At 40.9% G+C, this 24,770-nt stretch overlaps 1 protein-coding gene and 1 pseudogene across 1 annotated transcript in view; both read left to right on the top strand.

The window, feature by feature from the left end:
* Positions 1-16,662, top strand: part of csmd1b (CUB and Sushi multiple domains 1b) — a 390,765-nt gene extending 374,103 nt beyond the window's left edge. Inside the window, exons 57-60 of the mRNA XM_084709424.1 lie at positions 472-562; positions 1,144-1,270; positions 1,586-1,648; positions 13,536-16,662. Of these exons, the coding sequence (XP_084565550.1) occupies positions 472-562; positions 1,144-1,270; positions 1,586-1,648; positions 13,536-13,695 (441 nt within the window). The 3' untranslated portion in view covers positions 13,696-16,662. The remainder of the gene's footprint in view (positions 1-471; positions 563-1,143; positions 1,271-1,585; positions 1,649-13,535) is intronic.
* A 5,439-nt stretch (positions 16,663-22,101) lies between these two features.
* Positions 22,102-23,178, top strand: LOC146267964 (uncharacterized; annotated as a pseudogene).
* The last annotated feature ends 1,592 nt before the right edge of the window (positions 23,179-24,770 follow it).

Below are 24,770 nucleotides of genomic sequence, written 5' to 3'. Positions count from 1 at the left end.
GACTAAGTCACTTTTTTGTGTTTTGCTAATGCAGAATTTGGTCAAATAAAATCAGTAAAATATACGTAATGAGTGGCACATAATGTGAAGTAACATGGCATTTTATTTTGTTTGAGTTTTAATTTGTCCAGTGAGGCAAGTACATTTCTCTTCCACTTGCCCTACAAAAAAATCCACTTGTCCCGGACAAGCTTTAATGTCGAGCCCTGCATTGTGTATCTTGTGTTCAGGGCAAAACTTGTATGGACAGATTTGACATCTTTGCTGTTCCATTATTTTAGTATTTTGCCGAATATTAAATTATCATTAAAAATATGAACTTATTATTGTTTCTAAACAAGGTAACACAGAAGAGGCTCTTGACAGATATGTATTTGTGTACCGTTTGAGGACAGAGGAGAAGGAAAAGTGAAAAGTATGTTTGAGCTCATTAACCAATCACTTTTAATCTGCTGGCTTCTATTGTTTTAGGTAACAGCAGAATCTGACAAAAAGAAGACCTTTGTTTATCAAGGCCACATTCACAACAAAGACTTTGGGAAGTTTTTCTTAACCAGACAAGGTACAGCCCCTGCTTTGTGCACTTCATTTTCTATATTAGACTACACTTAACATTTAGTCATTTAGCAGACGCTTTTATCCAAAGCGATTTACAAGAGAGAGCTTTACAAAAAGTGTAAAGGTCAATGATCATAAAAAATGAGATATCCCCAAAAACATTGCGGGCAGCCAAAACATGAAGCATACATTGTGAAAAGCAAATAAGTTCCAATGGGTGGAACCAGAAGAATACCAGAACACATTTCAATTAAACAACATGATCCTCGAAAGTGCTAGAGTGTCCTAGAGTGTACCTGGAGGAAAGCAAGCAACAATAATATAATTCACAGCGAGTACAAGCAGTTAAACCAGTTACAACTAACCAACAAGTGCAGCAAGTCCCTCAATAAGTGGCATTGTGTTCCTGGAGGAAATAAACTAACATCTGATCCAACAAGTATTTCTTAAGTAGATTTCTTGACAGAAATATATCCTTACCTGTATGTCCTTCCATTGTGATATGTTAAGAATTTTAGATATACCATAAAATGATTTGATTGTGAGAGCTGAGACTGTGTTGATCTCATTCCCTTGGTCCTCAAGGGCCCATCACAACAGCTCCAGACCTGGGCAACCCCTACACCAACAGCAGTTCAGTGGCAGCTGCCATCTTGGTTCCCTTCTTTGCTCTGATCCTATCAGGATTTGCCTTTTACCTCTACAAGCACAGGTAGGCCACTTGTCTGGCTGTCGCCGTGGTAAATTACCAAGCTGTACGTGTGCCTAGCTGTGTCTTTCATATCAGTTATGGGAAACTCCTGTGCCACCTCACGAATACCACTGATCAGTTACAGTATAAATACAAATTCTGCTACACTTACAACAACAGACAACAGCTATTGTACACACAAAAATGATCACAATTGTAAGAGCATTGGAGTTTTCCAAAGCTAACTGAACAAACAAAAAGAAAGAGAATACAGTATATGACTATTGTTAGATTAAATGGCCATGACCCAGTATTAAAGTCCATAAAAATTGGCAGGGTACTTTCACCTGACACTGATGACAATGAGAGAGCCAAAGACGTAATGAGGGCTGCCGTCAGGTAAGACCTCTTATCATCCTGGCAACCAGGCCTCTACAGACACATCCTCATCCTCTTTTTTCCTTTCTCATGCTGTGGAAACAGACTAAAGTTAAGATATAGGAAGTTAACTGACTTATGGTATAATGCTGTCCTACCAGCTCACTGGACAATTGTGAAAATAACTTGTTTAAAACTTGCTTGGTCAATACAATGGAGACCTTCTATTATCAGCTTGTTAGACCATCAGGATATGTAAACAGAAGGCCTTCTGAAAAAAGTTGTGTTCTTTGACCTCATATTGTCATCTTTCTGTCAGCACACCAACCAGCCTCAATGTTGTTGTAATATATTTTTTTCTGGTCATTTCGATCTGGTTATAGTTGTGGTTTTTACAAAAAAAACATGAGAGGAGCTGTCAATCAAGATGCTTGGTTAGACTATTACACCAAATCATGGAATCTTGCAGTTACTTATCCACACATCCATATGTAATGTATTAAGACAGAGGGCCCTATCTTGAACCCAGCACAATTGACTTGGTCAACGACGCAAGTGTCATTCCTAGTTTTCACTCAACGCAAAGCCGACTTTTCCCTCCACAGACGCACGTCGAAATAACTTTGCACTCCCGTGGGTGTTCAGCAAAAAAGGAGGCGTGTTCCGGCGCAAACGTTCCCTGGTGCTATTTTGCAGTTTCGGAAAAACAATTCCGCCAATGACCAGGAAAAACGTGGTATAAAGTCAATGGCATTTTATTCAGATGCTATTTTAAGGGTGCAAGCTTGGTCTGTGCGCACTGCTGGCGAGGCCAGGGTCTTTTTTCTGCGAAGCTATGTTACATTGTTTTGATTTTTGAAGTGTTACATTTCTTCAATGATTACAAAAAGATTTTCATGAGAAATCTCCATGTACTTGATGGTTAACAATTGTGGCAATTTCCTCCCACGCCTGTTTAACCAAAGCTAATTTGGGTGGGTTTCTTCCATCTCCATCAGGATCAGAATTCGGTTTATTCGCCATGTAACCTATGTTACACAAACACGGAACTGACTGTGGCTGGAAGGCGCAAACAATAACCATATAGGGCCTACCGGTCTTAAATTAAGTAAAAAAGTAGGGTAATGTGGGACACTTTTTGGTAGAGGCTCCAGTAGACTTACAAAATAACTGTTAACTCGCCCCAGTGGTGTTTCTGTAAATCGTATTAGGGCTTAGGAACATTTTCATGTTGGAATGAAATGAGAATACACAATATTTTAGAAGCTACACACTTTCAAACATAACATGACCCCCCTCTCTCACTCAGGCAGCATTTTCAGATAATGTGGGACAGCTTGTCTGGTAAAGTGGGACAGTCATTGTCTGTCAGCCTAGTCTGCTATAATAATTAGTTTATATACAACAATGCTAGGTGCAAGGGTGTGGCAAGATTCATTTAGTTGTGGGATTTGACTTATATAATAGGCATAAAGTGTAACTGATGTAAACCTTAGTGATCTGCTGTGCTAATGTGCTAGAGCTAGTCCCGCTGCCTTAGCATTTCGTTGGACTAGCGTTAGGGTCGCGTTTACAAGTCTGAAAGCGCTGGTTCAATGACAGTGTAAGTTGTTATTTAGTTGGGAACTTAAGTGCAGTATGATGCATTGCTATTAAACATTTGAGAACTGTCGAATTAAATTACTTTAGCATAAACACAGCATTACTAGATGTCCCACTTTACCTGAAAAATGCTGTCCCACATTACCTGACATGATCAGGTAATGTGGGACAGTCACATAAAACGTTTTTTTCTTCTAATAAAGCGTTATTTTACACATTTTTGTGTGTTTCAATCAGTGGTTAAACCCCTTCAATATGCAGCAATAGGACTCATTGTAACTTAATTGGGGTGTGCTGGCCTTCGGCGAGCACAAACCATTGTTATCTCACATATATATGTGCTGTTCAGCATTCTCACAATTGTTTTTCAACTTCTCAGTTCTTCCGCCGTTTTTTGGCCTTTAACTAGTCCTGCATACTTTCACCGATTCCTAAATTTTTTGTATCAAAACGTGAAACGTGACACGATTTTTATGATTGAGCAGGTGCTCTTTTTCTGATATTCAACTAAATTGTCAAACAAATTCCTCTGACGTTCATATAGTTTAACTTACAAAAACAAGTTATACCCTAAAATGTAGGAAAACGTGTCCTCTTTCAGCCAATGTAACTACTAAAGAGCTCACATTTACAGATGTTCAGCTTTGAGCCTTGAAGCGAGAGCAGCCTTTCAAATTCTCTCACTAACTTCAATGGAGAGGTGGGTAAAATTCGTAAGAGAATTTCTAAAGTCGACGTGTTTTTAAACTGCCGGTAATTTTTTTGGATTGGACGTATAGTTTTGCGTCTAGGTTAACTTGTTTGAGGTGTGGATGCTAGGTAAATGTTGGTTATTCTCTGCCCTCAGCGTGTTAGCAATCATCGCTGCACCATCACCGTGGCAACCAAACAAATTAGCACCATGAAAGCAGAATTGGGTAACGTTTTGGAAAATGCAGCTAGGGTAGTATTTCTGACCGCAGAGACATATAAAGGACATCTCTGGTTTCGGCAGAGTCTTGGGTCTCGGAAAATATAAAAAAAAATTGGATTGGACGTAGAGGTTTGCGTCTAGGTTAACTTGTTTGAGGTGTGGATGCTAGCTAAATGTGTCATTCTCTCTGCCCAGCTCGTTAGCGAGTACAGCTGCTCCATTGCCGTGGCATCCAAACAGACACGCACCATGAAAGCAGAATTGGGTAACGTTTTGGAAAAAAGAGTTGTATTTCTGACCGCACAGACACATAAAGGATATCAATGGCTTCGGCAGTCTTAGGACGTATAGTTTTGCGTCTAGGTTAACTTGTTTGAGGTGTGGATGCTAGGCAAATTTCTGTTATTATCGACGAACCAATAAAGTTCATCATTCATCAAACCCGATTAGGCTACTAGCAATTGTCGGTTTATGCCAATTATATAATTACTCTGTTTACATGTGTAATTAGTTCAGTCAAGACAATCACGTATTAGATTTGAGCATTTATTGTTACATGACATGGACATGTAGATTTACTTTGGCGGAGTGGATGATCTAAGGGAAGCACTCCCTGCCTCCTCGATGCAACACATACATGACATATGAGGCAGGGAGCAATAGAGATATAATCCCCCTGTTGGATAGACATAGCATGGGGGACAGTATGAGGGAGAAGGGGACGGTGGAGAGTGGCAGCAGCACTGATCATACAACGACCGGGGTGAGTGTGTGCATATCCGCGCGTCTTAGACGCCTTATCGGAAGTGGCCCAATGGATATGCGCTGCTAACATGGGTGTGGTAGTGGGTGGAGTAAGGAAGGTGGAGTAAGACGCCTTACGTCCCCGATCACTGACTGACGCGCGCTGCCCGATTGCCCTGCCAGAACTAGCTGCGCTTATTTATGCAATTACTCAATAAACACGTCTACATGATTCTTTTTTATTAATCGTTGTATGCTCCACGGACGAAACTTGCACCATCATCTTTCCTCAACAAAGTGTCGCCGTGTCTTCTCGTATCGGCCCTACTGCTGTATGTTTGAATCCTACTAAGAAAGCCGAGTAAATACACTCAATGGTATGGCTATAATTTCAGCTGTTAAAACGATAATATTCTTGTTACGACTAGCTAGCCTACTTTTTCTCCTGTTTAACAGTTCAGCTTTCAGCTTCTCCCGCATTGTAGGCTATTTTCGCTCTTAGCTTTGTTAGATCATGCAGTTCAGCTTCCACACTGCCTCTTTTGTGTGACTCACACATTTTTGAAATTCATTTCAGCTTTCAGCTTGCGTTTCTGTATTTTCAGCAATAAAAATCAAAAAATCAAAAAAAAAAAAAAACGTTCAGCTCCTTCAGGAGATGTATGCTGTGTTTTGGTATTTCTCTCTTTTATACTCTTTTAAAAAAGTTAAGGTTTTTGTGCAAATTATTCTCCCTTTAAAAGTAATGGTAAATCCTTTCAAATCATTAAAAAAGCTTCCTCCTCTTTCAAACTTAACTACTTCAGCATACTTTCAGATAGACACCATTCAACCTTTTAAATGTTCACAAGACATTCAGCTTATAACTTTCTACAAAATTCTCACTATTTTCAGCTTTTTTAGCATGGTCAGCTAGCCTCATTCAGGTTTTCAGCATTCTCACTGCTGTTTCGCAGGAACAGCCTTTTCTAGTTGTGAGAATGCTGCATTCTCACTATTGCTTTTCAACTTCTCAGTTCTTACGCCGTTTTTTGGCCTTAAACTAGTCCTGCATACTTTCACCGATTCCTACAATTTTGGAATCAAAACGTTCAGCTCCTGCAGGAGATGATGGCTATGACTTTTGGTATTTCTCACTTTTATACTTTTTAAAGAATTAAGGTTTTTGTGCAAATTATTCTCCCATTAAAAGTAATGGTAAATCCTTTCAAATCAATAAAAAGCTTCCTCCTCTTTCAAACTTAACTACTTCAGCATACTTTCAGCTACAGACACCATTCAACCTTTAAAATGTTCACAAGACATTCAGCTATTCCCAAATGATTCCGCTTTTTCAAATAAATTCAGCCAATTTTGAATTGTGACAGTTTTAAATACATGAAAAATGTAGCTCCTTCTTGATTTTGTATGATTGAGCAGACAGCAGAGTGGCACACTTTGCTGGCTGCTCTTTTTCTGATATTCAACTAAATTGTCAAACAAATTCCTCTGACGTTCATATAGTTTAACTTACAGAAACAAGTAATACCTTAAAATGTAGGAAAACTTGTCCTCTTTCAGGCAATGTAACTACTAAAGAGCTCACATTTACAGATTTTCAGCCATGAGCCTTGAAGCAAGAGCAGCCTTTCAAATTCTCTCACCAACTTCAATGGAGAGGTGGGTAAAATTCGTCAGAGAAGGCCGAAAGGAAGACGATTTTAAAACTGCCGGTAGAGTCGTATTTCTGACCGCACAGACATATAAAGGACATCTTAGATCTCGGAAAATATCCTCATTTGTTGGATTGGACGTATAGTTTTGCGCAGGGGCGACTTACCCATCAGGCAAAGTAGGCAATCCGCCTGGGGGCCCCACCTACCAGGGGGCCCCCGGATGCCAGGGGTGCCCTTGAAAGACTACATAAAATTACTATATGATCAATAAATCTATAATAATAATACAAATAGATTAAAAGTCATAACATTCCAGAAAAGTATCAACAAAGATAACACGGAGCGTTTATTCTACTTGTGTCAACGCAGGCTTCCCCTCCCACCCGATACTACTGTGGACAATTCCATCGATTGCAGCAACTGCGCAGCAAAGCATGTCATATCAGTTGGTTAATGTGAGACAGTAAAAGAGGGATGTGAAATCAAAAAACAATTAGCTAAATGTAACGAAACTCCCTGAGCGGAGCACAAAGGAAAAAGACAAAAGAGGAGATCAAACAACTAATTGCCAGACTGAAACTACAGAAGGAAACGTCATTTTTCTCCACTGGTATCCAATGATGCGGCAGCTAGCACAAGAGCTGCTCAGTGAAGTTTGGCTAGCAACAGCAGCTAGGCTAGCTTGCTCGTAGCACAATTTACCGGGGTCAGCTTCTCCACGCAAGGCTCGAGACTGAGACCAGATTTAGCATTGTTACTGACAATGATCGCCTCCAGCAAACTTTTTTTGAATTAGCCATTTCCCCCTAAATAATTGTCAAGCTTATTTACGTTGTTGGGGGCATATTTTCAGTTAACAGATGGTACTTTACTGTTTGAATTGCGATTCCATCTGAAATGCTGCCGGTGACAATGTTGTTACAATAGCTTGTTTCAAAGGGGCTTCTTAATGAATTAATGCAATATGAGTAGGCTAAATGCTTGAAAATATCACTCCAAGGGGAAAAGGTGACATAAAGTCATAGAGGATAGGACCGTTTCCACTGGATTGCCCAATATCTTCGTTTGATCCAACTTTTCAACTGAGGCTGCTATAGCTTATCAATATTATATGTATATTCATAATTATTATATGGTTTGAAAAGAGTAAGAATAGGAGTTAAGGGGGCCCCATGTCTGTCTTCGCCTGGGGCCCCCAAATCACTAAATCTGCCGCTGGTTTTGCGTCTAGGTTAACTTGTTTGAGGTGTGGATTCCAGCAACATTTCTTATTCTCTCTGCCCAGCTCGTTAGCGATCACAGCTGCACCATCACCATGGCAACCAAACAGACCGCACAGACACATAAAGGATATCAATGGTTTCGGCAGAGTCTTGGGCCTCGGAAAATATCCTTATTTTTTGGATTGGACGTACAGTTTTGCGTCTAGGTTAACTTGTTGGAGGTGTGAATTCTAGGTACATTTCTCATAATCAAGCTAGCACGATGGCTCTCCCCATAACTAAAAACGGTTAGACTTTTTTTCCCCACAATTGACCAAATTGGCCAAACAAGGTATGTATATTGAGCTGAAAGTGTACATAATCTAGCTAGATCGTTTTTATTTTAGCAAGTTTTAGAGAAATCTGCAAAAATCGAGGCGCGACTGTCATAGCTGACAGTCACGAACAACCAAACCAGGTCTGGGGTAAGTGTTTGCTGCAGCTGGCGTTAATCCTACGAACAAACGCTTCGTAACTGGAACATTTTTCTTTTTAATTGACGATTTTGAACACAGATGTAAAGTAACCTGTCTTTACTTCAAATTGAAAACGGAGAAGATATTTAAAGTAGTAGATCTACATAACACTTTGACACACTTGCAAGAAATTATCCGGCGGTTAGATGTAACTTGGTCTTGTTTTTTACTATAAAAAAACTCACCAGGGACAACGACAACATTGGCAACCCTGCACTATGAATTATTAAAACCTGAGCAAATGACTTTCTACTAAATTGTCAAATTCTTCTAAATGATTTATCTTTTTGATTTTTTTTTCTCTTTTCTGTAGTTTAATACCTTCGTTCAGCTCCAGCCCCTTTCAAAAATACCTTACGAGCGCTTTGAAGCTTCAGCTTATAACTTTCTAAAAAAAATCACTATTTTCAGCTTTTTTTAGCATGGTCAGCTATCCCCATTCAGGTTTTCAGCATTCTCACTGCTGTTTCGCAGGAACAGCTTTTTCTAGTTAGGATTCCTCCGTAAGGAGGAAACCTATTGTTATTGTTAGTTTTATTCTTTTTATTTTTATTCTTGTACCATGGAAGTCAATGGCAGCCCCTAGAACCCTTCAATAACTTTTTGTGAAATTTGGCACACTCATTAAGGACAGTTCCTTCTATACCTACACCAAGTTTCAAATGTCCCATTAGACCACTCTAGCGCCACCAATGGGTCAAAGTTGGACTTGTGTTTACAAACGCAACTTTTGAAACGTATGACCGATTTACAAAAATGAGGTACCATTTGATTCCCTGGATCAAGACGAGTTCAACACACCCTATGGCGTCAATTTCCAGTTATATAGATTTTCCGCAATTTCCGGTTTTATCAAAAACCTTTGAAATCCTACTCCTCCTACAATTTTTCTTCTTCAAAATGACCAGAGATGATCTGCAGACCAAGCCTCACAAAATGTATCGATTAGAATTTTTATCCTCACAACCGTTTGTCCGGTACAGCCAATCAAATTCAGCAGAAAAGCAGCCAAACAGGAAGTTAAGTCATATCTTAGCAAATCTTTGAGATATCAACACCAAACTTGGTTTGATGACTCGGAACCCTCTTCTGAGGGTATTTACACAATTTGGTGTTATGTGATCACTGGGCGTGGCCGCAGGAAGCTAAAATGTGTTTCGGCCAATAACTATTGATTTGTTTGCCTTTACTGAGTGATTCTTTTGTCTCATGATACCGTGGGACATCTCGTGTGTGGCTCATAATAATTTGTGATAATAGCCGAATTGATACGGCCGCCATTTTGAATTAATTGAAAAACTTTTTTTCTCTACTCCTCCTACAAATGTTGTCCAATCTTCACCAAATTTGGCAGATATTATCTTCAGACCAAGCCTCACAAAAGCTTCACATGGTTTTTTAATTTTCGAAACTGTTTGCCCGCTACAGGCAATCAAAATGTTCCATTAAGCCAGAAAACAGGAAGTTGGGTTGTATCTCAGCAAATCTTTGATGGATTCACACCAAACTTGCTGCGTATACTCGATACCCTCTGGTTCGCAATGTTTGGAGGAATCCGCCATTACTGCTTGCAGTTATATTTATTATTCTTTTTGCCCCCCTAAAACTTTGTTAATATTTGGACTACATGGACAACCAAGGTGTCAAACGTTTTGTCTTGGTAGCGATTGAGTTGCTTGTATTTGGATTTACGTTCCGTTGCACAGTTTAGGAGGTTACAACGTTTTTGTGGCGACAAAGTGCCTTTTGTCGACGAAGGGTAATCTGTGCAAGCTACTTCACCACGTCAACACACGTTAGCAACGACGCATGGATACAACGTGATAGAGACTTTCAAGCTTGCAAATTGGAGCTTGGATTACGAGTGAAAAATACCACCCTCAAAAAATCACAACCATTTGGCTTTGTAGAGAAAGCGATTTAGAGTGGAACTGCAATCTCGGATTTTGATTTAGGTCGTGAAAGTCTTTGAGGCGGCAACCATGCTAGAACGCGTCATAGTAGTATTTTCGTAGCTAATTTTATAGTTCAATTTTACACGAAAAAACAAAGAGGGAAATGTTATGACGATATGACTATTGTGAAAACAGCCAGGTGGTGAGATTTTAATGTAGGTTGCTGTAAAAACTTTGATTTGTTTGCTACGTGAGAGCCCCGACAGCCTCCATTGATGATTGTGGCAGCAACAACAGTGTTGTCAACGAGTGTTGACACTCGTCGACAAGTGTTGTCGATCTGCGTCTGGTGAGTATTTTCTTAATTTCGTACCAGGGTCAATTCTACATCCAAATGGACAGACGTGTTTTAAAGATATGGCGATTGCAAAGACAGCCAGCGGGTCAGCATATTTTTTTTATTTGTGTAAAACTTAGAATTTGAGTGAGACCGCGTTTTGTTTTGATGTTAGCCTCAGAGTCACAGACTCGGCTCGCCCACTGGCAGTGTGTAGTAGTAGGCTACAGTACTGTCTTCAATGCCACAGCTATGGCTAAACTTTATTAAGTATTTTTACACGGCTATTCTTAATGCTGTAGAATGCTCCATGTACTTGAATGGGGCTTCCCAACGTTCTGCGGTGAACAATTTTCTCATATTTGACCGTTGCTATGCATATTTGACCGCTGTCAAGGGAAGTGGCCTTTTTGCCTCGGATTCACGTCTTTCGTAGCACTCCGCAAGTAGTCCGGTAACTTTTCAACCCCAGCGTACTCTGTTGCTTAATGAAGCCTAAATAATGTTCAAAGTCTATAAAGTTCAACGTCTTAGGCAAACTATTTCTCTACTGATCAACAATACGAATGGTAACAAATACATTGTAAAAAGACACACTGTGTTAAGTTATTTTTGTTGGCAAGTAGCCGTGTAATAAGCGGGATAATGTATAGAACGCCGGTCATTATCGGGAAAATAAGCTCCTTCAGGGCGAAACTAAACCACTCCGCTTCGCGTCGGTGTGCCGTTCGCCCTGTCGAGTGTACTATACATTATCCCCTTACAAAAGAAACGTTCTAATTTCCTGCGCTTTCAAACAATCAGTGGAATGTGGATAGCAACGGCAGCTAGCTTGCCTATAGCAAACTGCTTTTGAATTAGCTAGCCATGTCCCCCTAAATGAATATTGAACTTATTTACGTTTTGGGGGGCTTATTTTCAGTTAGCAGATGGTACTATTTGAATCGCAATTCCATCTGAAATACTGCCAGTGACAACGTTGTTACAGTAGCTTGTTTCAAATGGGGTTCCTTGTTTCAAAGGTGTTCTTAATGAATTGTGCAATATGAGTAGGCTAAATGCTTGAAAATATCACTAGAAGGGAAAACGAACCCACCTGCAACTGAAGCAAGCAAGCACACCCTACAATTTCCCCAGAAATTGTACCCTCTCTTGTTTAAATTCCTTTGCCAGCCTTATCATTGACAAATATAACGTCATATGCCGCTGAACTTTTGATGTGTTTTTTTCTTTATAGACCTCTTGTCAAGCAAGATCACGCCTACTCTGATGATGTCAGACAAATAAAAAACACTGCATAGTGACTAGAAGTGTTGTATTTACGAGTCAAGATCAGCTCTGGTGATTGGATGTCAGTTTTGCACAAATTAAATCATCAAAATGCATAACTGTCCCACTTTACCTGATGTCCCACATTACCTGAACTCACCCTACAATAGCTAAATTACTACTAAAAAATATAACAATTTAATAAATGTAATATATATAAAAATAAGAATTTGAATGAGCACCGTGAGCGGGCTCTGCCTTTCCCATAGAATGTCATTTCTCTATCTTTTACGGCCCTGACAAGAACGTCGGTCTCCTCGGCTGTGAACCGCTCCTGACATGCGCCTGACAAATCCGCCTTACAATAGCAATCCGCCATGGAACAAGCGCTGCTCTTAAAGGGAATGTGAGATGACGCTCTGATTGGTTTATTGCACGTTACGCCCAAACCAAACCTATTAGTAATATAGCTCCTTCAGACCAACCCATTTTAGATTTGCGCGAGGCGCAAAGTCATTTATCCCGCCGGTATAATTGCAACAGTGGCGGATTCCCGCCCACAAAGTTACTTGCGCTTTGCGTTTTGATACTTGCGTTTCAGATCGTCAAAATAGGGGGGTAAGAGATGTCTGTCTGTCCTCCTGACTGTCTCGCAACATCATAACCATGCAAAGTGTCATCAAGTTGGTAGAACCTGGTACAACTGGTATACTTTTTATTAATTTATATGTTTCTATATTGAATTTTGCATATCATTTAGAAAATATTTCTACACTAGACTTTCTTTACTCCATTTATTCAGCTACATGGCCTGCTGGAAATAGATTTTGATTTGTCAGATGGACCCTACTGACACACACTCACAGAAAGAGACATCCTTAACCCTTGTGTTATCTTTGGGTCATTCTGACCCACCGTCGTATTGTGACAAATTTACCGCATACAAAAACAAAGTGAAGCATTTTCTTTTAACCGTTGGGCCGTCTCAGACCCCCCACATTGCAAAAGTTAAAAGAAAATTATTTTTATTTGTTTTTGTAAAATTGGGTAAAGACAACGATGGTTCGTTATGAACCTTTGGGAGGTAGCACAAGGGTTAAACTGCTTATACAGAGATTTGTTTGTTATACCAAAATGTTTGTGTGTGTGTGGTGGTGATGGGGGGGTGGGGAGGCGGAGGGGGAATATTTTATGGAAATGGGGTTGAGGTAAGGCAGATGGAGGTGACAAAGGGATGTGGAAAGTACTGTGTATAACATTAGGGAAAGGCTTACTCCAGGGTGGAATCAAGTTCTTCAAGTTGAACTTTGTTGTTTAAGATGGACTAGATCTCATCCATCTCCCCTAAGTAATATCTACAAACTGCCTGCTAATGAAGGCTAAATACCAGGCTCGCAAGATAGTAAACCACTCCCTTACCCATAAGCATTGCTTGTGCTTTTTTAACAGAGTTGAAGAATTCACCATGCCATGTCTGATCTATTTGGTGATACCATTTCTCATTCTGCTTATGAGTAATTGAACTGGTAGCTTAGAGTCTATTTTGTAGTAGCCGTAGTTCATTTTCTTTAATAACATGACTGTGAGACCACTGAGTTCTCTCTTTCATTTATTTTCTGTGATAGAGTAACATCCCAAAACATCCCATTTCAACATGAGACTGGGTCTATCCATACCCTGAACATGTAACAATGACCTGTCTTTTTTTGTGAGGTTAAACCACCCTTACCATAACTGTCTGTGTTTCTCTTTCAGAACTAGACCCAAAGTCCAGTACAATGGTTACGCAGGCCATGAGAGCACCAATGGACAAGCCTCATTTGAGAACCCAATGTACGACACCAACATGAAGCCCACAGAAGCCAAAGCTGTGAGGTTTGACACCACACTGAATACAGTCTGCACTGTCGTATAGCCCTCCATTTCTGACTCCACACGGATCATTCTAATATCAGATCCACAGCAAGACTTCCATGCAGTGTACCTACAGCAAACCCTCCCTACAATGAACTGAAAATATACCCGGTCCAGTGCAAGTCTTCACTCCAGTGGACTAGTCCGATATCTGGTCAACAGCAAGACTTCCCTGCAACCTCTACAATACCTGTCTATTCCAAGGAAAATGTATATTTAGCTTGATGGAAAGGTCATTAACAATACCTTCCCTGTACTGAAAAGATACACAAATGTATCACTAGATACTGGTAAGGTACTGGTTTATAGACTGCTTATTGACTGGTCAGTCACCATATAGACATATTCAAGCCTCTTGGTTCTAAGTGAGCCTACAGACACCCTTGGTTCTGCACCTGGTACTAGACGTGTTACTGAGCTAGCACACACACAGCTAGACTCAGGCTTCAGATATCTGGTTCTGGGCCAGCCTATGGCTAGACCTTAGGGGGTAGGTTTGTTTTCTCTAGGTGCCAGTTTTATTTTAACTGTGCCTCTCTCAAGTGGAGAAGATAAAACATACACCATTAAATCACCAACTCTGATGACTCAACAATACAACTAACAGTATTGGTGTTGGGTTGACCAGAGATCATATCTATAGCTGGGAAATACAGGACAGCAGATCTTTTCTTCTCTGGATCAAGGACTCCTGCCTTTCATGGCTCCCCTGGAGGTACAATATTTTCACTCGCCGCTATCTTTCCCTTTTTTCTTTCCTCTCAAAGTCACTCCTTGGGGAACTATTGAAGTGTCTTGCAAAGCCACATAATTGTTGATAAAAGTATTTTCTTCAGTGAAGATGAACTCTAGAGGAGAGCCCTCTCTCCCGTCCAGAGAAGATATGCCACAGCTACACCATGCTGCAGGGGGACTCTGGCTGGCGCCACGAGCTTGAGCACGAGAGTTGAAATCTCCCCAGCTGCTGTGATAACAAATTACTTTATTGCACAAATTTTGCACTATTGTGTTATGAATGGATATGAAACTTAGCATCAAAAGAGGAATTTTCTATCTGAAAAGTTTTTAGGAAGATGACATACAGGGTTTTGATCATGTGTACATAGACATGTTAAATCCATCTCAAAAGGAGTGTTCTCATGTCAATCGTTGATTATTGCAGAGGCTGATTGACCTTTGTTTATGTTTTGCTGATGCTAATATGTAGGACTACGCCTCTTACTATCAGATACGTGACAGACACCACACAGCTTCTAGTGATCACATACATCCCATATGAGATTTGAAGATCAGGTGGTTCACATCTGTCACCTTATCTCCATGAAGAGTGATGCTGTTCCAGAACAGTGATACCCTTGACGTTTCTCCTCTGACTGATGTGCCGTGAAAAGTCAGGACAGTGGAAATACAGATGACAGTGACTGTAGTCTGTATCTGACAATGACAGTGTGAATCACATCAGATGTGAGTTGTTTGTATTGGCCATTGTAGACAGTTTCATGTTGCCACAGGCCCTCACCATGTTTTGCATCAGTAAACCATTAAAGTTCACAGTTTTCTCCCATCTAGCTCATGTTTCAAAAATATCTCTAGTGCAGAACGAAATTATTTTCTAGGATGCTGGAGCTAATTAAATGTTTATTTTTCATAAATGCTGCTCTTGCTTTAAATCACAGTTTTAATCCACAAGTGTTAGTTTATTTTATTTGTGCCATACCATTTTGTCATGTTTAAGTCTCATCTCACACTGACTCACATAGCAACAATTCCTTGGCAACCATGACTGAAAGATGGCTTCAGGAAATTCATAGGTGAGGTCTCATTAATAATCAGTTTCCCTAAAGCTTATGTTTTCTGATTGGCCCCTCCTAACCAAATGGTCAAGGGTGATTAAATTAAGATACAGAACAGTTGACCAAGCTCCACTCTGAGAAACACTGCCTTATCTAATACCAAGCATGATTAAACTATCAACTATCATATTACAACTCTATTGTGCTTGAGAGTGTAGGGCTACTTGAATGCATCTACTGAACAGTACACTGTGATTCCAAAGTCATGGGTTAGTTCAGTGTATTTCCTAATCATTTTGTTAATGCATGTATCCCATCTTATTTAGAACAGTAGTTCTATCCATACAGAAGAACTACCTTAGCTTAGTTGTCAGATACCTGTCTCTGTTATGCACTTGCTTTGAGATTAATGTGTTGATGACTTAACTGTGTGATATTGTTCTTGGAGATGTTCCTTATCATATTAGTTGTGTGTACCTGTCCATTGTATCACAAGATGTATGAGCTGGTGTGTGTGTGTGTGTGTGTGTGTGTGCGTGTGTGTGCGTGTGTGTGTGTGTGAGTGAGAAACAGAAAGCATTTGTATTTCCTCAAATTTTCTACAAAGGGAAACTATTTTGTATTTTACATACTTGTTGTTGACTGCACACCTATATACTGCCGTGTCAATCATTTTAGGAAGTAAATATGTGTCACGAAAGTCCCCTGCGTACCATCCCATCCTGCCTTCTGTTGGGCTTGCTGCAATAACATCTCTATATCAGACCCTGTTCTAAAGAGCTGCATCCAACATCACCATCATCATATCATGTGCTGCTGACTTTAAGTAGGTGCAAAAGAACATGGTTTTGTACAGAAATATATTTTTTATGAAGATTTGTAACATTATTAAATATGCTGTACTTTTTGATTAATGTAGGTACAAAACTTGTTAAAATACATGTTTTTACTAAATTATCGTCTGAGTATGAATATAAAATGTATATTGTCTAAGGTTTAAACCTTGTTTGCACATGTGGATATATACAAGCTGTTATTTGAAGACACTGCTGGTATATATTTGTTAATGTGAGAGAATATAAACCTTAGAGACATTGCACACACAGATTGTTCTATGACACACGTTCTATGACATATTTTGAAAACATTATTTGAGAATAAAGTTTTTTACATAATAACCCATTTACTTATTTGCTCTTTTTTTGCTTTTTCATAGAATAATTTTTCCTGATTTTTGCTAAGATTGAAACCAATCCGAAATGGGTAAACTAGCAGCCCATTTATTTGCTTACGTCAAGAAAAGTTGCCTGCAAATGTGCCTGCGGATACTAACAGGGCACGAGCACAAAAGTTCACATCGGCCGATAGCCGATTTCCATTGAGCTGAATGAGCCATAGACTTATATTGAATGAGCACAGGGAGAAATGGCTTGAGTTGCCTGCCTTGTTGTAGCAAGTTTAGCAAATCGTTGTCACACAGGCCTACATGAAATGTTGTTAATATAGTTTATTCACATTATTTTCAAACAGATTTGATTTTTCGTAAAAACGTTCATGACATGATGGCAAATATATTATGTCAAGCGCGAGCATAGATTGTTGACATGTCTATCTGGAGCAAAGATGAAGATTAATACTTTAACTGTTAACCACAATAGGAAATGATATATATTTAAATAATATCAGTCTTGCCTTCAGAAGCTTTTGTTAAACACACCTATTCTTTTTTTGATGGTGTCATCAAGCCAGACTGCTTTTGTGGGACAATGTTTCACCCCCACTTACATCTGATGGAAACGTCTTGTAGCCTATGGTTCTATGAACATGCCCCTTTCAAAGGCAAATGTTCAATAAAGTATATTTTAGACACACTTCTCTAGCTTTTTTTAAATTACATTATTAACACGTCTTGTTAGATCACGTTATATCCATTAATAGACGTTGGGTTTTCTAGGTTGAGCATGTAAAACACAGGTCGCATTTCGACACTGATGTGAAATTGAAGGCTGTGTGACTTTTGTGGCATTTCGTTTGAATATAAAGTTGACAGTAAGCTATGGTAAGTTTGCATTATGGAAGATTTTGGTTACCAAAATAACTATTAAGCTTTCTTTGCCTGGCGAGAACAACGACGGAGCTGTTCATGTTAACAGTTTATTTAATCCGATACAATGCGTTGTAAATAATACTCATATCACGAAGAAAAAAAGCAACATATGTGATGAGTTTAATCTAGAATATCCTTATATTTAGCCATATAGCCTAAAAAACAAGTGAAAGGAATACTATACAGTGACAGAATACATTTCCGTTAAGTTTGCTTCATGTGTCTGATTCTTATCGGACTTGTACCCCATTCTGCCCATAGATTCTGCAACTGCAATGCCCACACGCTCGTAACCATATAAATCTATGCTCGCGACTGGTTGTCGCAAAGTATGACGTGTACAGCTAGTTGCAAGCGTGCACGAGGTCTTGGAGCTAGGGCGAAGAAGAGCTTCTGTTTAAAGCTAGACTGGAAGACACGGAAGTGGAAAGATGGCTGCGTCCAGTCTCGCGCTCTCGCTTGCCTCACTGCGCCACTGAGCACTTTTCATAGAAATTAATGGGGATGCCATCTTGTAAGACAAAAGTAGCTTACTCTAGTTATATTAACTCTATGATTACAACTTAAGAGCAGACCGAGGCAGAGCACGGCAAGAAGGTTCTTGCGGTTCTCCCCTTGTCCCCCCTTCCATTCTCTCCATCCCCCCCCTCTCCGGAGGGGGGGCCCTGGAGTTGGGTGGCGCCCACGTTCCCCGTAGGTGCGGGCGCGGCTGCCTGTGGACACAGCGGTGTTTCTGAGCATGCGCGTACCTCCGGTCAAACCAAGCTGCTTCCTTTGAGCTAGCTGCTCCCACACACACACACTAAAAGCTAGGCCCTATTTTACAAAACAATTAAATACACACACAGCCACTGTAGCCCAGGCACAGTGGTATTAAATACATGGTGTTACATACAGTTAGAGCTAGCTCTATTTTAACAGTTAGTTTCACAAAAGTTACGATTGCTCATTTCAATCTATTTTAGCCTCACACTGGGCACCATTATGTAGCGGGGTCTCGTCGTGTTAAAATAGAAATACTTAATTTATCATAAAGTTCGGGGCACCACCCTAATATTGGTTTAGGACATTAGGGAATCCTATATTTAACATGTAATAAACAGTCTCATCTTTAGGAATGAATTCGTTCTAAGTGTAGAGCCAATCGTAACATTAGTGAACACGCACGTCAAAATATCTTTACAAGGAATTTATTCAAGTAAGGTAAACAGATCTTATGAACAAGTTAGATTATGAGTTTGATATGAGTTATTGGTTTCAATGAACAGAATGAAATGGACTAACTTAAAGAAAGACAGAAATGGTAAATCAATGATTACATCCTTCCAAATCATAAACAGAGCTCACGCCAATGCCATGTCTGGGAGGAAAGAGCGTTAGCCATAGTTACGTTTGATCAGGGGTTGATCAATGAGGTTGAGGGCGGTTTGCGCCAAAGGTCCATTTGAAGAATCGGAAGTGAAAGTGTGGCTGCGCTGCCGGGTCATGTGGCTGAGTCTGGGGGATCTCAGTCAAGTCGCAATGATAATTGCGTTTTTGGTTCTTCTGTTGAAACGTCCAGATAGTGTCGCGATCACTATGAAGTTGAATCTCAGGAGGAGCTTGGAGATGTCCTTTGGAATGCCAATCCCGATGGCGTTCATGCCGTGGTTGTTTTCGCTGGAGTCCGAGATTGATGGTCATCTCAGATATTTATACAGTTCAGAGTTCGAGGGAGGACCTGTCTGGGGTCAGACGTTGATTGGGGGAAGCTGGGTTGTCAACTCCCCCCCTCCTTCCTTCACACCTACCAAAGGTGTGATCTGGTCTCTGGCTGGTTCAAAAGATCATTCAAATATTGTTCTGGACATCTTAGTACAGTTACAAAATATAGTTGAATGATTGTTTTATTATGAGAGCTTTGTGTAGATACCAAGAATTACATGGTTATCTTTCAGGAAGAAGGAGTAGTTACTAGAATCAAGATTTCAGTGAACACAACATTAAAACAAAGTAACAAACATGACACAAATATCCCTCTCATAATTCTCCACCTTGTACTCTCGTGGTAAAGGTGAAGTCTGAAGAACTTTCCTCACAAGTTCTGATTAAGGTATGTTCTTTGTTCAACTGCCGCCAAAACGGATAGCAAATGGTTGCTGGAGACGTGTTGTCTCAAGGAAGCCCTTTGAAGCTTGCAAGCTAGCAGGAGGGCTGAGATTGGGGAGGTTCCCCCCCATTCTATGGTTCCTTTGCATCGGCGTTTGGTGGGTGGTCAGCATACTGAGGGTGTCACAAGGGCTGATTAGGTCTGTCTGATGTGATTAAATCACTCTTTAGGTGTGGCAAGATGTTGGCTCCGTGTGGTCTTGCTGACCTCACTACAAAAGTAATCCCAAATAGGACTCCGCTTTCTTCCGACTTTCGGTACCACTATGATGCCAGACGAGGAGTATGGACTGTGCTGTGTTCAATTTGACATGGAATGTCGTAATTTCTATGTTCCCAGTCGGAAATTTAAATGTATTCGCTCTATGAAAGACATTGACCAAGAAGAAAACTAAGGACATTTACTCTATAGTTGTATTTTATTAGGTTTCCTCCGGTAGTTGGAAACCCTTTTGTTTTTGTTAGTTTTATTATTATTATTATTATTATTATTAAAGGGGCAATTGACTGGGTTTTTGGGGTATTTCACACTGTTCCTTAAGGTCTCCGAATAGGGTATGTAACATTGGTTGGGTTGAAAATGGCCCGGGTGCTGTTCTATGCCCACTGACAGATCCTCTGAAATGTTCCCTGGAAAAAACGCTAGCTTTTCTCCTTTTATGGTATGCTCATTAATATTTAGATAAGCTGTGCGCTGATTGGTTGGTTTTCAACGAGTGAAGCTGGGGAGCAAAAACACAACACGGCCAACAGCAGCACTCGCTGAAACACCGAAGTTGGAGACTTGAAATAAAAACGCGCAAATAAATCTATTGTGTCTACACAACACTGTTTTCAACAGATTGACTATATATCATTTGAAATGATAACATTACTTGTTTCCACTTCTGTTGTTGAAGCAAACTGGATTGACTTGGGTGGGTAGAACGTTAGGCTACAGCTTAGCAACCAAACCATATCCTGATTCTACTCGGCTTCAGTTAGCTAGCTAGCTCCAAATAACTTGCTGAAAAATAACATGACCAAGATCTGGACAAACATGCATCGTGAATTGTAAATTTACATTACACAGGTTATTTATTTGAATGAAACACAGTCAGGAACATGAATCAACGTTAGCCCCATTGCCAATAAACTAGGCTAAGTTATCACACATTCTACCTATGCTCTTGCGTTAGCAAGCTAAACTTGTTTACATGCCTACAGTCTAGGTGTTACTAGTAACAGTTGCAATGCTAACGTATCCTGTATCAAGCACCTGCCTTTCTCCAGTTCTTTCAAATAGATTATCTAGACAGGCATTAGCAATAAGCCAGACTGCTGTTCATTTTCTGTCTATTTTTCGGAAGCTTCCCTTCTAATGCCGACTACAGCTAGTCTAGCTAGAGTCATTAGATGTGTGTAGAAACTTATTTAGCATTTGTAATAGAAAATTACTATTCTTTAAGATGTCTATAATATTCTTTGGCCTAGAACAATTATTGCTGAGGTTTTAACTTCTGTAAAAATAGCATAACCTTTTAGCCTAAGACAGTATTGCTTAAGTTTCCGTTTGCTGACAAACGTCTAACAATTTGACTGTTTGACCCTGGTTGTTTTGCCCATACTCCAGGGGTGTTTTTGCTGACAAGTTTTGCTTCTGTCATCTCAAGCTCTGTTTTTTAATATTGAGCATCTGTATTCAGTTCTGCAACCTATTTCCCTTTTTAACTTTCTGTTATTGAAGAATTCCTCTTTTGATAGACATGAACTATTGAACTAATGATGTAACTGTCTGGAATTACTGTATAAAGAGTGTTCAGATCATGACACCTTTAGATAGCCCTTCTACTCCAGACATCATTTATGATACTGTTTTGGAATTGCTCCTCCTTGATTTCAAGAATAAATAGATAAAGACAAATTCTTCTGACTTCAGACATTCAATCATAGAAAATTCCACCACAAACTTCACATCACGAACAAGATTCCACGAGTGATCGTCGGGAGCGACGCAGACGGGGACTGATCATCCCAAACAAAGGTGCTTGGTCTCCAAAATCTCAACATTTTCAAAGAGAGGGGAGGACTGGCCGTTGCGCCCCCGATTGTCACCGCTGGAATTTTGACCTGTTATGACATCTTCAAAATCATCAAAAGTTAAACGGTCAGAAATTTTCATAACTTTTTAAATTTGGAATTTGGTACAGAACAGTCAGGCTTGACACCGTAGGCGTTTTCCCCTTTACTGGTTGTGGAAAAAATACGTACCAGACTCTTCCTGGGGAAGATTTCCTTTATTCTTGTTGTGGAAAGAACGAACCAGACCTTACAGAGACGTCTGTATTGAAAGATCAGTGCACTGCCCATTGAAGTAACGATGGGAAAGAAAAGTAGTAAACAGGTTGGACCTGTTGAGGGTCCTATAGTGGACCAGATGAGGAAGAGATATGGTGAAGACAGCCTGGACTGTTTGCATGTCTGGTCAGAAAAGTTTGTTTTTCCTGTAAACGGATCCTTTAGTACAAACCAGCTGAGTCAATTAAGAAAGAAATTGATGGAACAAGAAAGTGATTTAAGAGGAAAAAAGAAAGTGAATATGAAAGATTTAGAAATGGTTGAAAAACACAAGAAATGTTTTGAGTTGTGGAACAAAGAGTCTGACCATAGGGAGAGATCCAGACTTCAGAAGGTATTGAAAAGTGAACCAGAAAAATATCAGGATGAAGAGATAGGGAAATGTCCACCATACATGCCGGCGCACATGCACATGTCTTCTGCTTTGTACCCACAGTTGAGTGCCACGAGGCTGCGCTTGGACCTGGATTTCCTGCCCTCCTTCAGCTCCACAACCAGACCACACACAAAACCAACGACAACCCCCACCGCTGAGAGAGGCCCTTCTTCAGCCACAGAAAGAGGAACTCTCTTCTCCAACTAACCGCACCCGATCGGGCCAGATGTATGGACAGAGGAAGTCAACTTCTGTCCAGGCCGCCGACTCCACCACGCCTGCCAACCGCCGGGCAGAAAACACACCACTGCCTCCGGAGTCAGACAATTAACTAAGTGCCTTTCCAGTACAGAACTACCCCAATGGTGGAGGTCGCGGGACATGACGGCCCCACCATGGTTTTTCGCCCGTGGACTGTGTCAGACGTTAGGGAAGCTAGTTCACACCTCCCAGACGTTACTACCTCGGGAGAAGCCTTTGCTGAGGCATTGATTGTGTTCTGTAGGGAGTTCAGACCCACTTTAACTGAACTCAGGCGGCCTGTTAGGGACAAAAATTAAGGCAACAGACTTTGCAAAGATCTCCAACATCGTTGTGGGTGATGACATTAGGTGTGCTCACATTGAATATGGACATGCGGACAATGCACAGTATGCGAGAAAAGTCACTGACATCGCTACTGTCATAAAGGGAGAGGGATGGGGAGATGGGGAGAGCGTATAGCGTCCTACTGGAGTCAACACCAAGAGCGCTGCATTGACTGCGAGTGATCAAGGCTGTAGTATATTATTGAGTTTAGCTAAAACTTAGTCTTTTGGGAAGAGCTAAAGGGTCAGCAGTTAGATAACCAGTTCAAACTGGTCAAGGAGTAGCTAGCCAGTGAGTCAGTTTCGATTTCAGGGTACTCAGGGTATTCTTTTGTTTAACAGTAATTGGGGGCGTTGTATCTGTGCATTAGCATATTTAAGGCGGGTAGCACTACAGAGGCAGCCTCGTCTGCCAGCCTCGGCGCACGAAGACTCAGTCGAACAAAGACAAAGGAGTCTACCGGCGGGAGTCCACCAAGGAAGGCCGAAGAGGCGGATCACCTCTTCTGATAAGTATCAACCTATTCATATTCATAATTAGATTATATTGTACCTAGAATTTATTCATAGCTAGCATTCCTGTTCCGTACACTACCCGAAGACGTAGATATGCCACAAAGTATATTCGGTCAACTTCTAACCTTCACTACCTATCCAGTTCTTCTCCACCTGACCTTTCTCTTTCTTTAGGGCTCTGGAACTGCCAGTCTGCTGTGAACAAGGCAGACTTCATCCCGCCAATTGCATCCCAGGCGTCTCTTCATGCCATTGCGCTGACAGAGACATGGATCCGCCCAGAGAACACTGCAACTCCAGCTGCTCTCTCCGTCAACCACTCCTTCTCTCACTGTCCCCGCTCATCCGGGCGGGGTGGTGGGACAGGTTTGCTTCTTTCCTCACATATTAAATACACATCCACACCACTCTCTGTTACTGCCAAATCATTTGAACATCATTATGTTATGCTAACTGATCCCATCAAAGCATGCTTAATTGTACTTTATCGCCCACCAGGTCCGCTAGCTGACTTTGTGGAGGAGCTGGACATGCTCATCAGCGTCCTCCCGGATGATGGAACCCCCCTGACAGTCCTTGGGGACTTCAACATCCACCTCCAAGGAACGCAGGCTGTCGACTTCTTGTCTCTCCTGACCTCCTTCAACCTGACGCTGCTGAGCACACCGGCGACCTACAAGGCAGGCAAACAGCTAGACCTCGTCCTGACACGTAACTGTATCACTGACTTAACCTCTGTAACCCCACTGCACATTTCTGATCACTACTTTATCCAATTCTCTGTCTCTCTCCCTCCAACCCCTCCCACCTCCCCTCCCCTCGTAACTTTCCGGCGCAACCTCCGCTCCCTATCCCCCTCCCATTTCTCCTCTATTGTAACATCCTCCCTCCCTTCCATTGACGAGTTATCGTCCCACCCCACTAACACTGCCACTGACACCTTGTTAACCACTTTAACTGCATCACTTGACTCTCTCTGTCCCCTGACAACCAGGCCTGCACGATCTTCTCCCTCCTGCCCGTGGCTTACGGATGTTATTTGTGAAGAACGGTCCACCCTTCGAGCAGCTGAGAGGAGATGGCGCAAGTCCAAAGACTGTCTGGACCTTGATAAGTATCACTCCCTCCTTAAATCCTTATCTTCTCACATAACTAGTGCTAAAACCCTCTACTTTCTTAACAAAATTCTGCTTCTAACCCCCACAAACTTTT

The sequence above is a fragment of the Hypomesus nipponensis genome, chromosome 11 (genome assembly GCF_054491055.1).
Source record: "Hypomesus nipponensis isolate SF chromosome 11, ASM5449105v1, whole genome shotgun sequence".
NCBI classification, from domain to species: Eukaryota; Metazoa; Chordata; class Actinopteri; order Osmeriformes; family Osmeridae; genus Hypomesus; species Hypomesus nipponensis.
This window is presented reverse-complemented; position numbering and strand designations above follow the sequence as displayed.